We start from the raw sequence: 23,418 nt of genomic DNA, 5'->3' as shown, positions 1-23,418 counted from the left end.
TCAAGATCATCCAGGAAAGAATTCAAGTCTAATCTCTTTCTTATACCACATGACCTCTCTCTCTATGTCCAAGGCTGATCCTGATGAAGCTATCGCTGCTTTGGTACTTATGTTGTAATTATGTTCAGACTTTAATTAGGATATTCATAATATTTGGAAGATTCTAAAAATATTATGTGTCCCAGGCAGTCATTATTAACCATGTTGTCTACCCAGACTAGATAATGAAAGTAACAGAAAGACGACAGGTAAATCACATATTAACCTGGGGTTGATAATAGGGCCAAGCAGATAAGCAAACAAACAAAATGTCCTTGAACTTAAAAACAATATCCCTTTCAAGGCGCTCATAGCATCTTAGACTTTGGAAAGACCCTTAGCGGCCATCAGTCTTATAGCACACACAGTGGGTCTCGTCATGGAGAACTTGGACCACTAGGAATCCTTGGAAGTGGACACAAGGGTCCGTGGTCTGTTTTTAATAATTTGGAAAGCAAAATGAAAAGCAAAATCGAGACGAAACGGATCAACTACAACATTTCATTTCTTTTCATTTGGCTGGCAGGTAAATATGACATCGAAGTATTTTAATAGACATATTCCTTTCCTTTGATACATTTTCCAAACGTGAATACATTAAGAATTATAATAAAGAGGATATTTCGTTGTGAAAAAAATCAGAATCCACTAATATAACATTTATCAGACTAAAAAAGCACGGCCCAGAGACCGCAGAGTGAGTTAGAACTCAGGTCCTGGTGCAGTGCTTGCTTTGTTGCACCTCCCTAATTCTAACGCATAGTGGGGTCTCCATTTAAATAATACTCAAATCCAATCGCCAATGTGGATGGCCCATCAATTAATTAAAGAAGTTCTACTTGGACTTACTTATCTTAATAGGTTAGGAGCCATGTACAGAATCAACAGAAATCACAGGCTCCATAAAATTACCTACTGACACCTGAGACTGGCTTTCTTAATCCCCTGGACCTGCGTTATTTCTATCTACTTCATCCCACTGTCCTTTGCTTTGGTCAAAGCAGCTGAGTACTGTGCTGTGGCCCTTTGTAGAGGGAGGGAGACAGGACCACACAGGACTTGTTAAGATCACTTGCTCTGCCATCGCTGGACCAAGAATGGCATTTTATCTCTGCCACTATAACTTGACTGACCTTGGGCAAGTTACTGAAACTCCAAAGCCTCAATTTCTTTACTTTGTAAGATGGAGTAATTAGGACTTAGCTTATAGTAGTTGCATTTCGTCGTGTATGGTACTTAGTTAGTGCCTGGCCCACAGTAAGTGTCCCAAAATGGTTATTATTATTATTAGCCTATTGTTCATTATCAACAGCAAGTCTGTTTAACTGGAAGGAACAAACACAATTCCAATGGTGATTTAACTGTTTTCCATATGACATCCCCCCCTTGCCTCCCTGCCCCACCCCACCTAGCACTCACCTGTAGGCTCTTGCCCAATGAAGGTCACTAGGAGCCCACTGGGGCAAGACACATTCAAGTTTTGGAAGGTGGGGACGTAAACAGTCTCCTCTAAGACTGGTTCTTCTAAGACTACTTCTTCCTGTGAATAATTTAACATGTGAATAATTGCTTGTCATTTTCTAAGTGAGTTTTTGATTTATTATGACTGAGCAAGAACTTGCTGAGGGCTCAGAATATGACTTGTCCAGGACTAGTGGGTCCTACAATGGAGTCTATGAGGATGCATGAGTCTCCACCTTTGTACAACTTACATCCAGCCTGCAGGATGGCACGCAGACACGTGAAACAGTTAAATAACAACACCAAATGGTTGGCACAACTTTCCTCAGAAAAGGGAGCTATCAAAGTCAATGACAATAATTAGGAAAGGATCACGGAGTGGGACTTGAGTTAAGCCTGGAGAGATGCCTCTGTTTGCAAGTGCAGGTGTAAGGGCAGACCAACATCCCTACTACCTTCTTGTCTAATTCTTATGTTTGGAATGCTAGACATGTGCTGTTAGGATATGAGTCCTTATTTTTTTATAATGAGCATGCACTGCTTTTGTAGTAATTAAAACAAAAGAAAATAATAGACTATTTAAAGGTTATTTATAAATTAATGAGAGTTTGGGTATGTCTACTTAAAAATCCTAATTAATTTTATGCTAAGACTGGGTCCCTTGCTAGGTTACACATACTCCAGAATGAAAGTTATGTGGTTACTTCCAACCAATACGAATGATAATTACGTAAGGTCTTCTAATTGACTCTCTTTTGTTAGCCACTAAAATCATTCCAACTGATCTCCATTACAGATTTTTAGTTTATTCCAACTAGTTTTCTATTATTGATCATTTATTGCTTTTGTTACTAACAGAATAAAATCTGAATAACTTAGCTGCAAATCGATTAAAAACACAAAGCAAAATTCAGAGGAGAAAGCGTATGGACTTCTGTAAAATGAACGATCATGCTCAGAGACTGAACCTGCCACACCAAGTCCACCATCACACACAAAACCAGCCATCATCCCCACCCTTCCACTGCTGTCATTTTAAAAAATGTTGGGTGAACCGATTGGTTTGCTATGAAGTTGCTTTTGGCCAAATTAATAAATTACCTGGGATTACTGTGCTCAACATTCGAACATTTTAGTTAACGAGGGTCAAGTGTCCTGGCTTCAGAAAACTCACCTCGAATAGCTACGTAAATGTATATGGTGAAGAGGCTAAGTGACATTCATCCATAACTTTTAAAGGGCTAGGGTCTGGAATCCGGGTCCCTGATCATTTTTTAACATCATTTTTTTTCTTCTAATAAGTTGGATATTTGTACATTGTACAAACTCTACAACTGTGCTAGTAAACACCGAAAGAGTCCAGACTCGATCAGTGGTTTCCTTTCTATACTTCTTTTAGAACCTCCTGTGATCTGTATTCTTCCATCAGGCAAATGGTTAGAGGTGAAGCCTGTATGCGTCTGTGTGTGTGTGTGTGTGTGTGTGTGTGTGTGTGTGTGTGTGTGTGTGTGTGCATCTGATGAACAGTTGGAGGTAGGGGGTGGAGGTAGAGCCCTTTCGACAGAAGTGGGACTCCGTCTTGTTGAATTCTTAGCATGTCAATATCTATGTCCAAGTCTACCAAATGGAAGTGCTTTCCACTAGAGATGCTCCTGTTCCAACTGTTATCTCGATGGAACTAAATAAAGTATTTAAAATAAGAAATGTAGGAACGTGACCAACCAAAAGCAAAGAACATCCAAGAACGAGGGGGGAAAAAGGTTGAACTAATCACTGCAAGTTTAGAATGAATGACCTGAGAGAGTTTGTATGTGACAATATGTCTCCTGGCGTGGGATTTCAACCCCTGTGGGCAAATCTCTTCTTGTCCATTCCAATTTAAACATCAAGGAATGTTAATGCATCTGCACAATAAAATGCATGCACTGTAATTACACTGCTGATGTGACTCATAATTTTTAAGTAGTTGACACGAAGGAAGAAGCAGAGTTTGGGAATCCATGGCAAGGTCCATTCACCTTTTTTTCTTCTTCTTTTGGGTGCTCCTCTTCTTTAATAGATTCTTTGGGTTTTTCTTTGCCTTTTGTTTTCCCTTTTCCTTTGGCTTGAGGAACAGGTACTATCACGGGAATTACTGTGGGCGTCAGTGCTGACGGAATAGTCAACATTGCTTCCAAATCGGGGTCGTTATCCTCTATAAAGAGAAAAAGGAGAAAACCAGAAAATCAGACATTCATATTTGATATGCTTGTTAAATGAAATTTACATCTCAAACATTTATACAAGTCAATAATTTTTACTTTGCTGAATATGACTTATCAGTTGGATATATTTCAGGGGTTAATATAGTTGATTTGAAAATCAGGGTTGTAGACAAAATATTTGAGGTCCTTAATTCAACAGTATATTTGATTGAGTTATTATTTCACATTCTTGCCTTCCTTTCTAGATTGGGAGCTCCTAACAATAGGTTAACGACCATCTCTTCATTTAATTGAGACATTTATTGAGAGGGTCTTATATGCAAAATGTTTGAAGCAGCAGGAAATAATGAAACAAGTATACAAAAGACCTTATGAAGCCAAAATAGTCAAAATAAGATCTGTACTCAAATAGCTCTGATAGAAGGACATATTAGATAGGACCATAAGGGATACAAATAAAAACACTCGGAAAAGAAAGATTTTTTTTTCTGGCTGAGATGATACAAGAAATTTTCTTGTAGAAGGCCGATTTCATCTGGGGTGTTACGGACTGTCAGAATTCTAAAAGGAGCACTGATCTGTGGAGGAAAGATGTCAGGACAGGAGCTCCTGAGCACCCCTGACATCCTGAATTCTTTCTCCTCTGGGTTCCGGGCTGGCACTCCCAGCTGGATTTCCTCTTACTTCTCTGCTGAATTTTTATTCAGTCTCCTTTACTGATTCAATCTCTTCAATGTCATTAAGTCCCAGAGGCTTTTCCCTTATCACTACGCAATGATAGATGTCCTCAGCTCCGGCTTCCCATGATAATTACTCATGGAACAAACAAACGAACGAACGAACAAACAAATAAAAACACCTTGACCTACTGACTCAGACTCTCTGGGGACAAAGCCCAGGCATTTATATCTGTGAAACATCACATGTGATTGTGATGTTGTGATGTACAGCCCAGGCTGAGAATCTTTATTAGATATGTTAGATCTGAATGATCTCATTCGTTACTGGGGCCCCAAACTGTCATCTACATGCTGAGGACTCCCAAGTTTACACCTCAGGGCATGACCGTTCTTCTCAGCCAACGATCCACATTTCCAACTGCTTTTAGCCACCTCCTCCTGGAGGTGGGACTGCAGACATGTCTAACTCAGCTTCTCCTCTCTCCAGCAAGGCAACCCTCCTATGTGCCCCATCTCAGTTACTGCCATGACCAATCATGCACCTTACTTCCAAAATCAAACATTGAGATCACTCGCATTTTCTTGTTTTGACTCACCCTGGACACCCAACCAATCACCAATCCCTCAGAAATTTCTCTCCAATTATGTACCTCAGCTCAGATTCTCATTATCTTGTGCTTGATTTTTGCAACAGTTTCCTAACTGGTAACATGGGACCTCCTGTACTTTCCAAACGATCACTAAACTCATGTTCCTAGATTAAAATCATGTCACTTCCCTTCCCTTATGTAAAGACCTCTGCCGCTCGCCAGTTACATAGGGCACTCCAAGCTCAGCTTCCTCCACTCGGCCACACTCGCCTTTTCCTCTTCCTGTGAAGGTGCTATGCTTTCACACGACACTGTACTTATACAATGGTTCTTACTGTCTAGCATTCCCTTTTCTAGCTGCTCCGCAGAAGTGGAACTACATGGTAAGGCAGGAAATTGGAGCACCATCGTCTTTAAGGCTATGGAGCATAGGGATTGTCTTGTGATTTTGTAAAGCTTTCTTCTTCTTTTTTAATCTGTCGCGGTTAGGTCCCTGTAAAATGCATGGGAACCCGCAAGATTTCCTAATTAGTTCTTAGTAAAGACATATTATTTTGTGGTTTGGAAAGAAATAGCCTCCAGTTGGAGAATTTGTTTATTAAAAGTGGGGTAAAAAAATCCTTCTCGACGTCCAATGAATCGCTCCTTTAAGACTCATGTTCTGAAGCACACTGAACAGTTCTATGATGACAGGATTCATAAAAATGGCATTCTCTAGAAGACCTAGAGGATTCCTTGGCAAATCGTGCTTTTTTTGGCACAAACTAACAGACTTATTTTCATGGGCTAGTTAACAAAGATAACTGAATTTTAAGAGTGTGTGTGTGTGTGTGTGTGTGTATAATCTGATATGAACATGTGATTATGAGATTATATATGATACTGTTTTGAAGCCCTGTTATTTTCTACGTATGAAAGGTTATATTTGTACATGTATGTACACACATGCATATCTGCGTACACACACTCACATATATTCCCCCTCTTCGGGAAATGAGGGACATTAAATCAGAACATATTTATCAACAAGTGAGCAGCCTGAGGATGGGCAGACACCCTTGGCCATGGGACACTTAGCCTTTCTGTTGTGTATTTCACCTGGTGCCATTCCACTTGATCCATAGTAACTTATTGAGAGGCAGATTCCATTTTCCAGGGTGGCAGAAAAAGATCCAAACTTGCTGACAGCTTTATTCTTGGGATTTGTTATTCCTGAAAAATAAAATGGAATCAAGGATATTGCCATTTTATTAAAAGGAAATGTAAGCAAAATTCAGTACAAAGTGGGAATCACCTAAATATATGAAAATATAATATGATCAAGTAAATTATGATATATGTGTATATACCAATGAATTAATATGAAATCACTTTAAAAGCTTGTTTTCAAAGAATTTTGAATGAATAATAAAATGCTCATGATGATAAAGTAAGAAAGAAATACATTGTGAATAGTGATTATTGCTGGGATGGTAGAATTATTGGTGACTGTTATCTTCTTTAAATATTCCTGTATTTCCCAATGTTTTCTAATAAACCATATATTTTTATATCACAAAACAAAGAAAAATAATTTAAAAATTTCTGTTTTAAGTTCTTGGGTATATTCACACTTGTCAAACATTGTGTTCTTATCTCAAGTTTGGAAAATACTATGACCACAACTAATTTATTAGCAAGATCAGTGATTGATCTTATTACTAATCTGAGTCTAAAACACTTTATGAATTGACTCATCTCTTTTTTCAGGTATAACCCACGTCACGTTGCAAGAAGCAATTAACTTCCCCAGGGGCTGTGGCCTGGAGATGTTAAATGGTGTTGTTAGGAAGCTTCATGGTATGTAATCAGTGGACATCCACTTGGAAGTCTCATCTACAAGCAGGCAAGAGACTCTCGCAGTCAAGTTTAGGATTTTTCTCTTGTCCTTGAAACTTAAGAAATTTGATACTACAGGGAGAACTAGGTAATAAAGACAGTAAAGAAAGAAACCTCATCATTTGCAATGGATATTGGAGGGAATCAATTAATGAGGGCCTGGATCCTGGAGACCGTACTTGATACATGTGCATAAAATAAAATTTAGGCCAGAATGGACATTGCAAACTCAGTGTTGCTACATAAAGGTAGTGAGGCTGGATAGACGCTGTATGACAACTGGAATCAAGAGCTGGGTGCCTAGAGGGGACAAAATCAAGTAAGTGGCCCACTATAGATGGGCTTCACATACAATGATATACACAGTACATAGGGGAAAACGTATATAAGCAGAATGGCAAAAACACTTCAGTTGCCATCTGGAACAATTACCCATGCTAAGTGCAAGGAATGCACGTGTGTTTCCACTGGGTGGATGCGTCGGACACCTCACTGAAGTGTTAACCCCACCACTACAAGGATGCTGCTGCTTACCCCTTGCAAGGCTTTGTTCTTCTGGACTTTCTTCTTTCTTGTCTTCTGAAGAATAACTCTCTTCTTTATTTTCCCTTTTTACAATTTCCTTAGGGTCTTTTAAATGAATTATAAAATTGTGTTTGTCCTTTTTCACTTTCATTTTGATAAAAGTTGAGCCTGGAGAAGAATCATGGGATAGAAGATGGGCTGGTCATGATGCTCCGTTAAGCTCCTCGACAAGTCATCTCAACCACGCAGCACAGAACTCGAGCCAGGGAACGGAAATACCTAGGGCTGTAACCGTCTTTGTAAAGACACCTAAAGGAGTGAAGTGAGGGTGCGATTCCAGGAAGGAAAGGCAGGTGGACCAGAGAGATGACTGTAGCTGTTCTGCTCACATCTCAAACCAAATCGCAGGAGAGAGGATCAGTTAGCTGAGGCAAACGCCTACCCGTGCTCGACTTTATGATCAATCACGTGAGACAGTTAGTGTGAAAGGGTTTTACGACTTAGAAAGAAAGAGTTACATACACATCAGTTACGGTAGTTACACTGTTAGTAAAAACGGGAAGAATTTTCCTAACAATACATTCTCTCCTCTAGTGTTCTGACTCGCTTTTGTCTCTCTCCCAGCATTTTCCGTCTTTTTTTAATCCAGTGTTTTCTTTTCAAGTTTGATTGAACTATCATCTCTCAAAATTGATAGGTTTCGGATAAAAATACTGTGTTTATTATGAATCATGTGAAACTTTTATATGTTGTATGTATATGCAAATCTTGATAAGAGTTTGGGTCCAGTGCTTTTCTCTAATATGTAATTGCACACTATACCCAGGGATGACAGTCAAATGTTAAATACTAACGCATATGATAATATAAATATGTACTTACATGTTAATAAAAATCTCATTTGTGGTTTAGATAAACAAACCTTCTACAATAAAACAGTCTGGCATTTGCTATATTGTACCACAAACCATTCTTTAAATAACATAAATAATTTGCAGGCCTTTTGATTTTAAAAATCACTGGAGTGACGCTTTGTTTGATGGTGGCAGTTACTACTAATGACGCTTCCACTGGAGTCATGATTTCATATAGAGAAGGGCATCTAACTCTTGCAATGATTTCCTCATTTAATGATTTCCTCATTAAATCGATAGTTATTGGATGACAAGAAAGAAAGAAAGAAAGAAAGAAAGAAAGAAAGAAAGAAAGAAAGAAAGAAAGAAAGAGAGAGAGAAAAGAAAGAAAGAAAAGGAAGGAAGAAAAAGAAAGAAAGGAAGGAAGGAAAAGATTGAGAGAGAAGAGAGGATTGGGGAAGGACAGGGAGCTAGAAGGGGGCTGGTGTCACAGGCAGAGTGCAGGGGTGGGAGATTCATGTTGCCTGCCCCTTGCGGGGTGCATAATCTTGTGTATGTTAAACAGGGTCCTGCTCACATTCCCACAAAGTGCCCTCCTCACAGCTCTCAGGGTCGAGGCCCGCCACGAGACAACAAGCTGTCAAATGAAGCCCAGGTCCTCACACCCAGCTGAGGGATCTTTTTTAAAGCACAGTGGAAAGATAAGCCCTAGCAAGATGGCTCTGATAGGATCCCTGAGGACAGCTCTACTCTTTCCTTGGAATAATTAAGCATTTCCTCTAGGGGTTTTCCAGGCCCCATCCTCCTCAGCTCACCTGCAAGACCCCTCTCCCACTTAAAGACTTCCCAGTCCAGAGGCACTTTCGCTATAGCTAAAATAACTGGATACTGGCGTCAGGACCCCAAGCTCTGTGCTCCGGGAACCAAACCAGACATATTTGCTCTAAACTCACAGTATGGGTTTGGCTTCTGGGATAGCACTATGTGCTGTAATTAATGTTATTAACTATTTGCTTCTTGCAGTTACTATGATACTATTTCCCAATGGTATAAAGATATTTTAATATTTTAACATCGAGAACACTTGTATTAGTGTGCCCCAGCCAACCTCTCAGTTGGCCTGTGCCTTGCAGAGTCTATTGTAACAAAAGAATGCGAAGTCTGCAAATGCTGAGCGTGGCACAGACAGGACTTGCAGCGGGCACATCACCACTCCCTCCTGTCACACTCGGGAGAACAAAGGCTCGACATGATCTCAAACGGGTTAACATCTTCCAAGCCTTTAACCAGCCACGTTCGAAATGTACCTTTTTCAAATGTTGTCTTTTCTACTTCAATCTGCCCTCCATCCGAAGGATACAGGTAACAATTTGTTCCTGAGATTTGGATGGGTATATTTCCCATATTGTATCCAAGAAACTAGAAGAGAAAACATCACACTTTGAGTGTGGAGCTGCAACTGACGAAAACCAGCTCATCTGTGTGAGCCCATCAGTTACCATAAGCTTACTTTCTGCTACATGATTTGTCACTGGCAGACTCAGAGACCAGTGTCCCTATCATCTTTAGCAGCTCCTGTCATGCTCCGGTGATGCGCAGAATTAAAGGGGGTCCATGATTTTAAGCTCTGTTCACTGGCGCACGCTCTCAACCCAGTGCGCACACGGCGTTGGGCTCGTGCCGGAGCAACGCAGGAAGAAATCGATTTCTCTTCCGCTGGCTGCTCATTTTCTACAGTGAACTGATACATCAAGCAGTATCGACACTTTACACTTTGGGAGGTCATATGTTAAAGACTTTTTTTTTTTTTATCGAGTATTGCTAAGAGAGCTCCAAGCGATTCCAACACATGCTAAACTTGAGAACAACTTGGCTTTGGGTATAGCAGCTGAAAGGGATAAGGGCTGTTATGTTTCTTTCCATTTCTTCCCCATTAGGTTTTACGCACACAACTGCTTTGGGGAGAGACTGGCAAAGGGAAGGCTTTACAAAAGCATACAGACAAAACCCAGGGGACAGACAAGCAACTGAATGCACTCAGCAAGTCCTGTCATCCCAGACAGAGAAAGCCAACCTTTGAGTCCACTTTGACTTATCACAGTTACTTATTTATATGAACCTATAAATGCTTTTGTGCCAAATTTCTGCTTTTACTGTCCTTCCTTAATAACCTAGCTTCCTGGCACACGGGAAGATTTGGCCCGGGGGCATTCCTCTCTTGGTGACTGGATACAAAGAAGTAGTAGGTGTCAGAGGGTGGAACACAGGTCCGAGATAGTCTATGCTGAAGAAAGCCCTAGGCCTTCGCTGATGGCAGTGAAGACTGGGAACCTACTGTTTCCCAAAAGGCTGTTTCCCGCCCCCCCCTTTTTTCCCCTCCAAAACAATTATTAAAGACCCAATAAAGCTTCTTAAAAAGCTGACTTTACCGGGCAAACCCTCTTGGGTTCTGGCTGCCGGATGAGCTCCGCTGGTTCTTCTGGGATCTTTGCTTGCTCTTCTTTCAATTTTTCCTTGGAAACAGATTTTTTCTTCATAGTCTTAATCTCTGCTTTGTCTATATTCTCCCTGCCTTTCTTTTTACCACCTTCTTTACTCTTCTTTTCTGCTTTTTTTTCTTCCTTTAAGCGTTCCTCTTCTGCTAACCGATCTTGTTCTTCTTTCCATGCCTGTAAACACATTTTAAAAATGTAACGGGATTTTGAAACAAATTACATCCCCTTAAGGTCCATTTTGGAGAATACTTAATATAATTTTTGTAAGTAGTATCTGACCAATCAAAATACTGAACTGGAAGCCTTGGAGACGTCCTCGAGTCCCCTTCCCTCCCCCAACTTCTGTAAACTAAACCCTGACCATTCTCTGAGAGCTCTCTCCACTTCAGCTTCTTCTCTCACTCTCTGTTGTAATTTTCTTTAGTCTGAGTCTTTTTATCTTTGGCCTGAACTATCGCATCAGCCTCTTCGCTGGTCTCCCCGCCTCTTAGACTTTTCAACATTAGTTCAATCCCCAATTTAGGTCCTAAACATGGTTAATCAGCAATTTGGTAGACTAGATGTCCAAAGCAGTATTCTTGGCATAAATCATGAATACATTGTAACAACAAATAAAAACTATCCATCAATTATGGGTAAAATATAAAAATCATCATTGCAAGGCACAGCAGGACCGGCAGGCAGGTAAAGGCTATGAGACAGCACTAACTCAGTGAGGGCGATGAGCACTCAGGACGGCAGGAATGATATCGGCAAAGGCTGTGGATACTGAAATTATCAAATAGGAAATATAAAAGTAAGTATTTTGACATGTAAAATAAAGTCAAGTCGCCATAGAAAGTGTAAGTGTGAGTAAGAAACAGAGCATCAAAAACAACAAGGCGAGTTTGAAATTCCTCCTGGAAAAAGTGCTTTTGAAAAGGCAGTTTTTGAAGCGATAACGGCTGAGACGTGTCCAGAGCTGATGAAAGACACTAGTTCTAACATTCAGAAAGGCCAAGGAAACAAAAGCATAAGGTAACAGCAGTGTGCTGGACCCAGCTCATATTGACTTGAAAGAGTTTATTTTTATATTTTTAGGAATTTTGAGACCGGTTAACCACAGCCGTTGTTAAAAATTAAATCACATAAATGCGCAATTAAATAACATATTAAAACAAAGGCAATAAATATTCAAAACTTACCACTTTCCTAATTATTATTATTTTTTAAATTTTGTTTTATTAGTTTCAAGTATACAGTACATTGGTTAGACATTTACGTAGTTTATAAAACGATCCCTCTAATTGCTCTTTCTCTCCTCTGGCTCTTCATCTAATTCTTTTGTTACATTTCACTATTTATTTGCGCTTGAGGTATGTCAATTCTATCTGTATCGTAGAAATATAACGGTGGTGCTGCTGTATGTTGCTCCCAGTTCCCTACTCAGTGACTTCACATTGGAAGTTTGAAATCAGCCACGTGGGAGTATTCACACTACAGAGATCCGCAAATGCTACAAAGCGGGGACTGACTGTTAATTGTCTTGACTTAAGAAAGTGATGGAGAAAACATTACTGCTACAGATTAAATTTAAAAGTGTGGCATGTTTGGAGCTGTAACATTGTCATTAGCACAAAAAGTTGAGGAAATATTTTTCCAGTACTTAAAACTATTACCTGATTCAGCAAAGAAGCTACTCCTGTCACTGATGAATGAGTGAGATACGTCCCTTTGATGTTCACTTTTGCCTTACTTGTTTATGTTAACGAAAATACCAATCGGCATTTATATTGAAACTACACTTGTGTGTCAATTGTAATCATAGATTGGCCAAGGATACAAAAGCTTAGTAAAATTCAATGACAGCGTTCTATGAGAATCAACTGGATAAATGGAATTTATATTAGTACTATATATGTTTTATTATTTGTAAATTATCTGCGATACATACTATATATCAATAAAATTTAGAATAAACATATATATATATATATACATACATTTTTTTCCTAGAGAGCTACTGCTAAACATTTATCAGCACAACACTGAATGTTTTAAAAGCAGCCAGAGAAAAAAGATAATCTGTCTATAAGAGAATGACAAATTAGTTTGACAATCAATTTATTAACAACTATAATGTCAGCCTGGAAAATACGGAACAACATCTTGAGAGTACTAAGAAGATATGAAAAATTCAACCAAGAATTTTATACATGAAAACTATGTTTAATGAATAAGAGTAAAATGAAGCCATTTTTCAGATAATTAAAACCTGAGGTTTAATAGCAATGACCCCCACACTAAAGGAAGTTCTAAAAGAATAAAGTATGAGAAGAAATGCTCACCAAAACAAATGATAAGCATGGGGCTAAATTTCAATAATGCTGACTATATAAACCAATGACAATGATAATGTGTAACTCATGGGAACAAGAAAAATGAAGATAAAACAAACATAATTTGGGAGAGGAGAAACAAATTTTAAATAATTTTAGTAGTTCCTTGTATTGTTCTGGAAGAAAGTAAAGATATTTTATTAAGTTTAGACTTCATCAAATTATGTATACAAGTCGAATTTCTAGAGCGACCACTCGTAGAATAGAAATAGAGTGTATAAATTCTAAACTTTTCCTATCAAAGGCCAGACGGTATATATTTCAGACTTTCTGAGTCAAGAGGCAAAAAATCACGTGCTAGTAAAATGACAGTCCATCTAGGGGAATAAAAAGTAAGACCCTTACATTATTCTATAAAAAATGAATTTCACACAGATTTGATATCTGACTATAAAAAGTGTATCTCTGAAAATATTCTAAGAGAGTGAAGGAAAATTAATGTGAAATCTCAAAGTGAATCAACTTGATGGAACCCAAAAAACATAAAAGCCCTGAAACCATGAGAAGCGACAGATTTTTAAAAACTTTTTATAAACTATAACTTTCATTCAAAAAGAGCACAAATCGTCAGGGAAAAGCAGAAGGAATTATCACCAGGCAAACACTCCTGTTACCAGCACCAAGTCAAGAAACAGACTGTCTCCAGCTCCCCAAAAGCCCTGCCTCACGCCTCTTCCCAACCGCCAGCCACTCCCGCTGCCCGCCCCACCACCACGATCCTGAATTTGTAATGCTTTCGCTTAGCTTTGCCTGCTTTTAAACCTTTCGTAAATAAAATCGTACGTAATGTATGTATTCTTTTAACTCTTTTTTGCTTAACATGATGCTTGTGAGATTCATTTCATAGTTCTGGGTGCAGCTATAGGTCATTCACTTCCAGAGCTACATAGTATTTCATCATACGATTTCATCAGGAAATCACACCAGGCATTCTACTGATGAATATTTGCATTGTTTCTGGTTTGGGAGAGTTGAAAATAATGCTGCGAGAACAATTTGTCCATGTGTCTTGGTGGACAGGCAGGCATTTCTATTAGGTACATACTTCGGAGTAGAATTGTTAGGCTAAAGAGAAATTGTCTGCTTAACTCCAGTGGATACTCCAGTGGATACTCCAGTGGATACTGGAGTTAAGCAGATGATTTCTCTTTAGCCTCACATTGTCCATTTTTCCAAAGTGGAAGTGTCAATTTACACTTCAACAAGCAGTGTAAGAATTCACTTTACTTCATACATTTGGCCAAAATTTGGCATTGTGTCTTTTAACTTTTAGCAAGAAATGATTGATTTGACTACATAAAAGTTAAATCTTTCTGCATAAATAGAAACATAAATGGTAGATATTAATGAGGTAATTGTTTAATAAGTTATGATATATCCAAATTATAAACTAACATATTGCTATGCAAATAAGTTAGATCTCTAGATACTGTCTGGAAGTGATATTTATATATATTGCTAGGAAAAAAAAAGCATGTGGAAAGTGAAAAAAAACAAATCTAAATCAAAACCAAATAGATGATAATCTTCTTTATATATGTGCATGCATGTTTATACGAACAGAGAACACACCAAATTGTTAATATTTCTTACTTCAGGGGCTTTGGAAAGCCAGGGCAGTAAAAGCATAAATTACTTTTGTAATGAAAAATTCCAATTAAAAACAAACACCTGCCACAGAAGCAGAAAGTAATACTGAACATGAACAAGGCAGTGCCCTGGATCTGCCTTATTTTAAAAATGAATGGCACAGCTTCCATTCCTTAAAGGCTTGTCATCCGGTAGAGGAGACAGCTTGGTGGGGACGCTATCCTTTCATTGCAGATTCAATTATTTCTGAGAGTTTAGCAAAAAGGTCGTTTCCTGTTATACCGCACAAACACTTTATCCCACAGTATTTCTGCATTCGCGATGGATCAGTGTCATCTGTCTTTCCTTGGATTACCTTGAGAGAGCCTTCTAAAATGAAAGGAATTTTTTCCTTCTCTTTCTCTTTTTCTTTTTCTGCATCTGCTATCTCCGTTTTGCTCATTCCTTTGTTACCTATAACCAGAGAGAATTAAAGTTCTTAGCAATTCTCTAAAACGAAGTTTCATAGGAGAACCAAATGTCCAGGTTGTAGGGGATCTCAAAGGCTCTAAGTTCAACCCCCCAATTCCTTCACCTCTGAATTCTCTCTCGCCACCGCCAGAGTGGGTGTTTGAGGTGGAGCTGAGCTCCTTCAGGTAGGAAAAGCTTACGGTCAGTAGAGGCTGCGTATTCGATTCTTGGCATGTTAAGACTTTGAAGCTTTTAATGATCTGGACTCTCTCCCTAGAGCTTTCACCTAATCAATCCTGGTTTAACCCCTTAGACCATATAGAACAAATCTACCTTCCCCTTCCATATTAAAGCCCTGCTCTGGCCATCGCAGAGTCGTTCTGTTTTGGATTTACATCTCTCCTGACTTGTGAGGCTGCAAACTGAATGTAATACCGACTGGGTGTATTTCAATCCCGAATTGACCAGTTTCTGGATCTCCTCAACCACCCAGCTAGTTAGCAAGCTTTGGGTTCTGTTCAGAGGCAGAATAAGGAAAAGGCAGTCCACCCACAATTTTTTCCTGCTGGACACGATCGTGTGAGGGAGGCCCTGCTTCTCTTTTTTCTAGTCTCATCCATTATCCCAGGTATCGGTGCTCTCCTGCTGAGCCTCCATGAGGAGGAAGGCCTAGCTGATGGACGACAGATGATGCTGTAAGCCATTAAGGTGGACGGCCAATGATTCATCATAGACCTTGTTTTCTGAGTTCTATTTTAGAATCAAGCCAAGCACAAATTCCTTTGGTAATGGATAAGGTGCAAAAATGGTGGAAATTATATAGCTTTGCTTCTTTATGAGAAATCACTCTCAATTTTTGCTATTAGAAATAATGAATGTTATTAACATGGAGTTTTCTCTTTGCACAAACTCAATGAAATATTCTTATTTTCCAGACCAATTATCTCATCGTTTCATTTTTTTAAATCAAGTGTCTTTCCTCTCTTAGTCACCCTCTTCTCCCTTCCCCCGACAGCATCAAAACCATGGAAATTAACAACAGAAACAAAGATATGTATTTATCCAACATTCTGTCAAGTCCCAGCACAGGCCCTGAAAAATCTCTTTTCCCTTTATTTTTAGATTCCTACCCCCAGTTAGTCTTGGGGCTCTTCCGTTTGCTCTTCTATGAAAGACTTGTTTTAACCTCACTTTTGGAATCTATAATTATTCTAATGGAGACATACCGACTCCAAATTTACTTCATATATTGTCAACAAATCTTAAAATAGCTGAATTTGCCAATCCTATCAAAATAAAGGTATCTGTCATGTCCCTAATATCAAATTTGATCTGCACAATAGATTGAATCTTCCAGATCTGGCAAGGAGGTAGGGTCAATGCCCCATTCAGGCATGCTCTCATCGTATCTGGAACACAGCTATTCCATGTTTTAGAGACAGTGAAGTGTCACAGGAATTTTGTGGGCAACTTTTTTTAATCCTGGAATATTCACAATCCTGATTTAATTAAGAAATAAAAGAATGTCTTTGGACTTTATGTATAAAGTATAACAGCTTGCTTACTTTTAGATTTTTTAACAGAAAAAATTTTGCTAGAAGAAACAATTTTGGCAGTAGCAGCGTATTTCAATTCCAGCTCAGCCTTGGTCTTAGCGATTTCCTCGGCCATTTTGGATTCCTGATATATAGCTTCTTCTTTTATGATCCAGTCTTGAATGGATTTTGCAACAAGTTCCAAATAATTCCTTATAAAACCAAGAAGAGCAGATGGCAACATTAGTTAAAGTCAATGAATGCTTAAGACATTGACTGTGCAAATGAACTTTTCCAAACGAACTGATCCTAAATTGTCCATTTGACAAATGTAATTGATTCAGGTCTATCCAGATATATTTTGTACAAAGTAGTCAAATACAAATATCCAGTGAGCATATGAGAAACGTGCAACTTCATTCACAATTAGAGACATGTAAATTTAAAAACGATATATATTTCTACCAGAGTCAAGGATTAAAATGTTTGATAATACCGAGAGTTGATGACAGTTTAGAGAAAGGGTCTCTCTCCAGACTGTGAATTCTATGGTGCAATCTCTTTGTAGGACAATTTTATAGCACAATAGAAACTCAGTTTTAATTGACTGCCAGCTAAATGATTCACTGGATTAACTGAAACACTCCAGTCTTGCTATAAAATTGGCCCTTTGAATACCCATGTCCTAAATACTATGCCCTAAGCTGCTCCTGCACTTATGCTCACATTAGTGAGTTTCTAATTACCAGGAGTCAGTCATATTTGCTCCCAAATCCATTCATTCTATTAATACTGATTATTGTAATTATTTTAAACTAAATGTTACATATACTTATACCATATGAATGTCCAAAGAGAGTTGTTTCTGAGAAAATAAGTTTAAATATTTAGGTTTGACAATAAAGATTAGTTATTGTCAAATTGTGTGAAAGTGAGGCCTAAAGTTTCGAAAAAAATAAAGCTATTTGGATTCTATACCTATATTGCTTCACAATTTTAATTCTTGATCCCTTTTAGAGAAATAAAATGAAAATTATAAACGATGAATTATCAGTAGTCATCATTATCATTTAGAAGGTAGAAGACATCTCAAAGTCAACATGTCCCGAAACTCACTCCTCATCTTCCAGCCTAAACTGACCATCGGAGCCCTGAGCTTTTCATCTCGGCTGATGGCAAGTCTACACTTCCATTTGAAAAGGATGTTATCCTTTACTAGTCTTCTTTTCTCATACTCCTTATCCAATCTGTCAGAAAATCCAAATTATTTTTTAAAAACACATATTTAAAATGTATTCACAATCCGACTCCTTCTGACTTCCTGCTAGGATGGCGGCAGCAGTCTTCCAGCGGGTCTCCCTGTTCCTGCCTTTGACCCCCCGTCGTCTATTCTCAGCACAGCAGCTAGAGAGATTCTCTTCATTCTAAAATCGGGCCGTGTCTCTCTTCTGCTCAGAAGCTTTTGATTCTTCTACATTTCAACCAGAACCCAGAATCCTTACTACTGATCAATGATAGGGGAACACAGGCTCATATATCCAGCCAAATCAGTATTTAAATGAGATAAGAAAGTAAAGAATATTTCGGCACGCAGTGAGTTATGAAGTTGGCCACCCACAGACACTTTTTGAAAGAGTTACTCACAAATGTGTTCCAGCTGCATGAAATAAGAAATCCAAGAAAGAAGACAACATGGAATATGAGGAAAAGGGTTGAGGGAAAAAAAAAAAAGGGAAATTTATAATCAAATGTAAAGAACTATGCTACTTATTTGTGATTAAAAATATTATTTTACAATTGGAAACAAAATTTCGAGATAATTTTGGAATGGGAAGTAGATTTTTTGGTAGTCACTGAAACTATGTTAAAAATTTTAACATTTTCTGCAAAATAGTATTAATACTGATGAACTCCAGTTATGATAGAAAAATATTTAAATATGTGATTTAAAAGGATAAGTGTAATCTCTTGAAAAATATGCATAGAATGTATGACTTAAAAAAATTACATACTAAGAGTGAACTAAGAAAATTCGATCTAATGACAGGAAGAGATTCATCCTAAAATAGAAATATATTTATAAAATTAAATGGTAAGAATGAGGCCAAACACATTATGAATAAAAATTAAAACGAACAGATTAAATTCTTTAAAACTTAAAGTTCTTTAATACTATTATAATTATTATTAAAATCTTTTAAGATACAGCTCTCAGAGTAGCTGAAAAAATTCAAGCTGATATTTGAGGTACATAAACAAATTGAAATGATGCAGAAAAATAAAATGGTGGCAGATGGCTGACCAGGAAGCCAGGAGAAGAATGGGTCCTTGATAACTTTTGTGAATAGCTACACTACCCCTGAGACACTGTCTAACTCTAGATTTCTTGCTACAGGAGAAAAATAATCCCCTTATTAGTTTAAGAACTGTAGTCGACTTTCCTTTAATATAGTGACATGTAAAATGATTGAGAAAATTATATCAGTAAATTCTTATATTAAAAATCCAACAAATATTAATATAAACCATGGTTAAATTCAAAATGAAAGCATTAAAAAGAACACGGATGGATGTTTTTCATGTTGATAAAAGTTACAATCCACTAAAGAAGGATGCTCCTAAAAACAGTGTCAAAAATAAATTTACACATACGCGCATACACACACAGTACACATGCAGAAGTAACAGAAAGGAGAAACAGGCAAAGCCAGAATCATACAGACAGACATTGATACATTTCTCTTAGAAATGGACATTTATCATGAGAATAATTTTATTCAGATAGACTGGAAAATCTAGATGTCATGCATGATCCCATAGAAAAATATAAATTACCAAAGGTAATTGAGTAACTAGAGAACTTGAATAGAGGATTAACTTTAGAGCTGAAAAGGCTATAAACAACGTATTCTTCATCCTTTCACACTAGCATCTCTCCACTAGGCCAAGCCATCTGGCACCTAGAAAGCCGCTAACTCTGAAAGGCTTTCCACGTGAAGTGTTCTTACCCATTACAAAATAACATACTGTGTATATCGTGGAAGGTACTGTATGTGTGAGCAAGGGGTTGGCAACGGGACCTTGAAAAATGACCTCGTAATCCGACTTCTGACGATATTTTCTGTTTTTTTGACAACTACAGAGTTAAGACAAATGTGGAAAGTTCTGACTGCCTTGTGGGCTGTGACACCCAGAATCTGTGGGCATGAACCTTTATGAGGTAGCTGAGAGCTGGCATGTAGGTCTTGGTGGGAGACTGAGGCTGAGGCTTGTCTGGGTGAAGGAGGGCCACACAGCACCTTGGTGCTCATCTTCAGCAGCCATGCCCAGCCAGTGTGGGTGAGGGAAGCAGGAGATGCGGGTACTGAGGCAGCTGCTGGGCCTCCCGATGAGAGGAACGTGCTGGTCATGCTGCATTTCCTGCCCTGTATTCTTTCAGAAAGCTAAGGAAACACAGATAGGGGTTAAAGCCTATCGCATTGCGCGAGTTTGGTTCTTAACTTGAACCCACAACCATCATGTGCTGGAGAATCAGGACATAAAAAACATATATAATTATCAATATATTCCATGAGGTTAGCATAACACTGATACATCTCTGGTACATTTTTACACATTTGGGAGAATATTACAAAAACCCCTGAGAAGTAAATAATGGAACATATCTTATAAAACAGATTACTGAGAGACAGAAATTGTATAAATATAAATAACTTATTTATTTTATTAAGTTATCAAGTCTAGGTAATAAGTCAACTTATTATGCTGGGTTTTATTACTGAATTTGTGATACCTGAAGCAATGCACTGCTAACGTTTTCACTCGGGCGAGGAGTGGAAAGAGGTATGGGCTTCCTTTGCTGAAGCTGTGGGTGTGCATAACACAGCCCAGGGTTTGTTTTTTCTAGGTACTCTGTAGTTTTGGTTTCTATCATCAATACGATCTTTTCCTTTTTTAAACATCACATTTTCCAATAATTTGTGTTGCACAAATGTGCAATTAAAAATATGGTTTCCAACTAATTTCTCTCATTAGTTCATATTTTAATAGATTATTTTGGGATATTCCTGTATGGATAATAACCTCAACTGTCAATAACGAAATTTTCCTCTCTTCCTTTTCAATTCTTATACCTTTAATGTACTTTTATTAATTTATTTGCTGCTTTCAATCTTAATTAAATGTCGCGTAGAATTGATGATAGTGGTTATCTGGTCTTGTTTCTGATTTTACAGAGCATGCTTGTAACATTTACCATTAATAACGATGTTTACATCTCAACAATTTCAAAGGCATTCAGAAGACAATTGGATGATTTTCTTCAATGTGCTGAAAAGAACTTAGCTGTCAATCAGGAGCTATATCCTGAGCAATACTGTCTTTCATGAACAAGGTTAAAATGCAGACATTTGAAGTAAATAAAACTGATTTTATTACCAAAGATCTTCACTATAAGAACTTTTAAAGCCCTTACTTTAACAAGAAAGGAAAATAAAATGCTAAACAAGTTACACAAACACAGTCTGTAAAAACAAGTAATAATAATAATACTGTCTAAATGCAGCAATTTACTAAAAAGATAACATAACGAACAAATTATATTTTCACAGGGACACGAGGTTGGTTAAACAGTAGAATGCCTATTAATGAAATTTCCCACTTCCACAGATAAAAGAAAAAAACACCTAATGATGCAGAAAAATCATCTGATGTAATTTAACAATCATTTATGATTAAGAACTCACAGCAAACTCGTAACAGGATGGGAACATTTTTAACCTCACAAGGGGTACTGACATCAATCCTACAGCAAAAAAAAAAAAAAATTTAAAAGCTAAATATTAAAAACCTGGAACAACACAAGGATGCCTTCTCAAAATTATATTGGAAGTCCTAGTCAGCAAAAGAGATTTGAAAATAAATGAAAAGTAAAATTGTTGGCAATAAAAAAACAAAACATAGAAACATACTGATTTAATAGTTCAATATTTTAGCTTGGTGCACCTTTTCTGTGCCTTAATTAAAAAAACAATTTTATGACTTTAGAATGTGAGTTCTTGTGTGTGTGTGTGTGTGTGTGTGTGTGTGCGCGTGCGTGCACAACCAGTTTCCCCAATTATTCTGTAAGTCCATTCTCTATACCTTTCTGTATTTCTTACGACTAAAACAATGTTATACAAATTATAAATACTGGATACACCAGTACTGAAAAAATAATGAAATGCCCTCATTATTAATGAAAAGAGAGAGCAAAGTTTTAAGATAGCAAAAGAATAACAAAGGAGCTCGGAAGAAAGAAAAATCACTGATTGCAGAGATCTCATTTGCTGAGACCAGGCCACTGTGCTGATATGTCTGTCACTCAGTTGCTCCACCTTTGGGTCTTTCCCAGAGCAACATCCTAGAAGGGTCACGGGCTGTGTCCCACCCCAGGCCACTTGGCTCCTGCCCACCACAAACCTTGACAGCTTGGGTTTGGGGGATTAGGAGACCGAGCCAAACATATCCCTCTCCAAACTCAGGCATCTTCTTCATGCCTCAGTTTCCCCCCTCCCAGTGATTAGCCAGGTTGGACCACCAGGCCTGGTTAGTGGCATTCAGAATGTCACGTTTCGTTGTTCCTACATGAAATCCTTCAGAGGCGATTTTATTGGAATCTAAACAAATCAAATGTAAGGTAATAACACTTCCACTAGACTCGGTGGGTGCAGGACGATGGCTGTCTTCTTCAGTGACATAGTTTCAGTGCTTATCACAGTGCCTGGCACGGTTCAGATACTCAACTCGGCGAGCTGAACTGAATCAATAGTGCCACACGAATGTACTCATGGAGCTGAACTACCTAGCTGAGGCTAAGGAACCAAAAGCGAAGTGACTAAGTAACTAGCAAGCTCGCTAAACTAAGATAACTAAGTTGGTTACCTGAATCCAACATTGGAGTGAAGAGCAATGTTCCAATATTCACAGTGCAGACGCTGGCTATTCATTGGGTTATGAAAGACTAACAGCAAAGAGTTGTCTTGGGTGTGGTAATAAGAATCGATACACTTGTACTGCTGGTTAGCTTCTTGAAGAACCTGAAAATCGAAATAATCGCAGTGTCGTGTCTTTGTTTCCCCAAGGGAAGGGTCTCTCGCTAGAGCATTTCTCTGTCCCCTGCTCTTCCTCCCCTTGTCCCCACACTGTTAGCCAAGATGAGAGCATTTCAGCAACTCAAAGAAAAACAACTACTAGCCTCCAGGCATAGAGGCATTTACTCAGGTGCTTTCCATTAAGGCTAGGCGCTAATAATTAAGGCAAACAGTTACTGATTTAAATTTTCCATGTTTTTATGTAGATCATCTCATTTTATCATCATTTAAAGCTCCAGATAAATAGGTACAACTGTTTTTCCCGTTTCAAAATATTAAAACCCTCATTTTCGGCATAAACGGGGGCGGAGAGAAGATAAGAGATTTGCCCAAGGACTCAGAGTTCATAAGTTCTGGTGCCCGGGCTCACAGCTTCTTTGGACTCTAAATGCCACCATTCGCACTCCATGGAGCACTCTCTGCTACACCAGGCTGTTTTAGAGGAACGAGTGAGCCGTCTTCCTGATACGTACTGTTTCTACGTGACTTCTAACCCTGGCCTTTTCCAAAGCATTCTGCCCACAGCATGCAGTAACAGCCACCGAGAGGGGCATCATGGGCAGCTCGTTGTCCTGTTTTCTTTTCATGCCAATCAACATGAAGAATTA

The 23,418-nt window shown here is 38.3% G+C and overlaps 1 protein-coding gene across 1 annotated transcript in view; it reads right to left on the bottom strand.

Annotated features, from left to right (window-relative positions):
- SPAG17 (sperm associated antigen 17) overlaps nucleotides 1-23,418 on the bottom strand; it is a 162,099-nt gene that overhangs the window by 46,226 nt on the left and 92,455 nt on the right. Inside the window, exons 18-25 of the mRNA XM_011368749.1 lie at nucleotides 16,710-16,891; nucleotides 15,050-15,147; nucleotides 10,661-10,900; nucleotides 9,539-9,650; nucleotides 7,387-7,545; nucleotides 6,073-6,186; nucleotides 3,519-3,694; nucleotides 1,459-1,579 (exon numbers count right to left, since the gene is read on the bottom strand). Of these exons, the coding sequence (XP_011367051.1) occupies nucleotides 1,459-1,579; nucleotides 3,519-3,694; nucleotides 6,073-6,186; nucleotides 7,387-7,545; nucleotides 9,539-9,650; nucleotides 10,661-10,900; nucleotides 15,050-15,147; nucleotides 16,710-16,891 (1,202 nt within the window). The remainder of the gene's footprint in view (nucleotides 1-1,458; nucleotides 1,580-3,518; nucleotides 3,695-6,072; nucleotides 6,187-7,386; nucleotides 7,546-9,538; nucleotides 9,651-10,660; nucleotides 10,901-15,049; nucleotides 15,148-16,709; nucleotides 16,892-23,418) is intronic.

This window comes from Pteropus vampyrus, unplaced genomic scaffold, assembly GCF_000151845.1.
Source record: "Pteropus vampyrus isolate Shadow unplaced genomic scaffold, Pvam_2.0 Scaffold6, whole genome shotgun sequence".
In the NCBI taxonomy this organism is placed as follows: Eukaryota; Metazoa; Chordata; class Mammalia; order Chiroptera; family Pteropodidae; genus Pteropus; species Pteropus vampyrus.
Note: the sequence above shows the minus strand (reverse complement) of the source record. Positions and strands in the feature narration are given on the sequence as shown.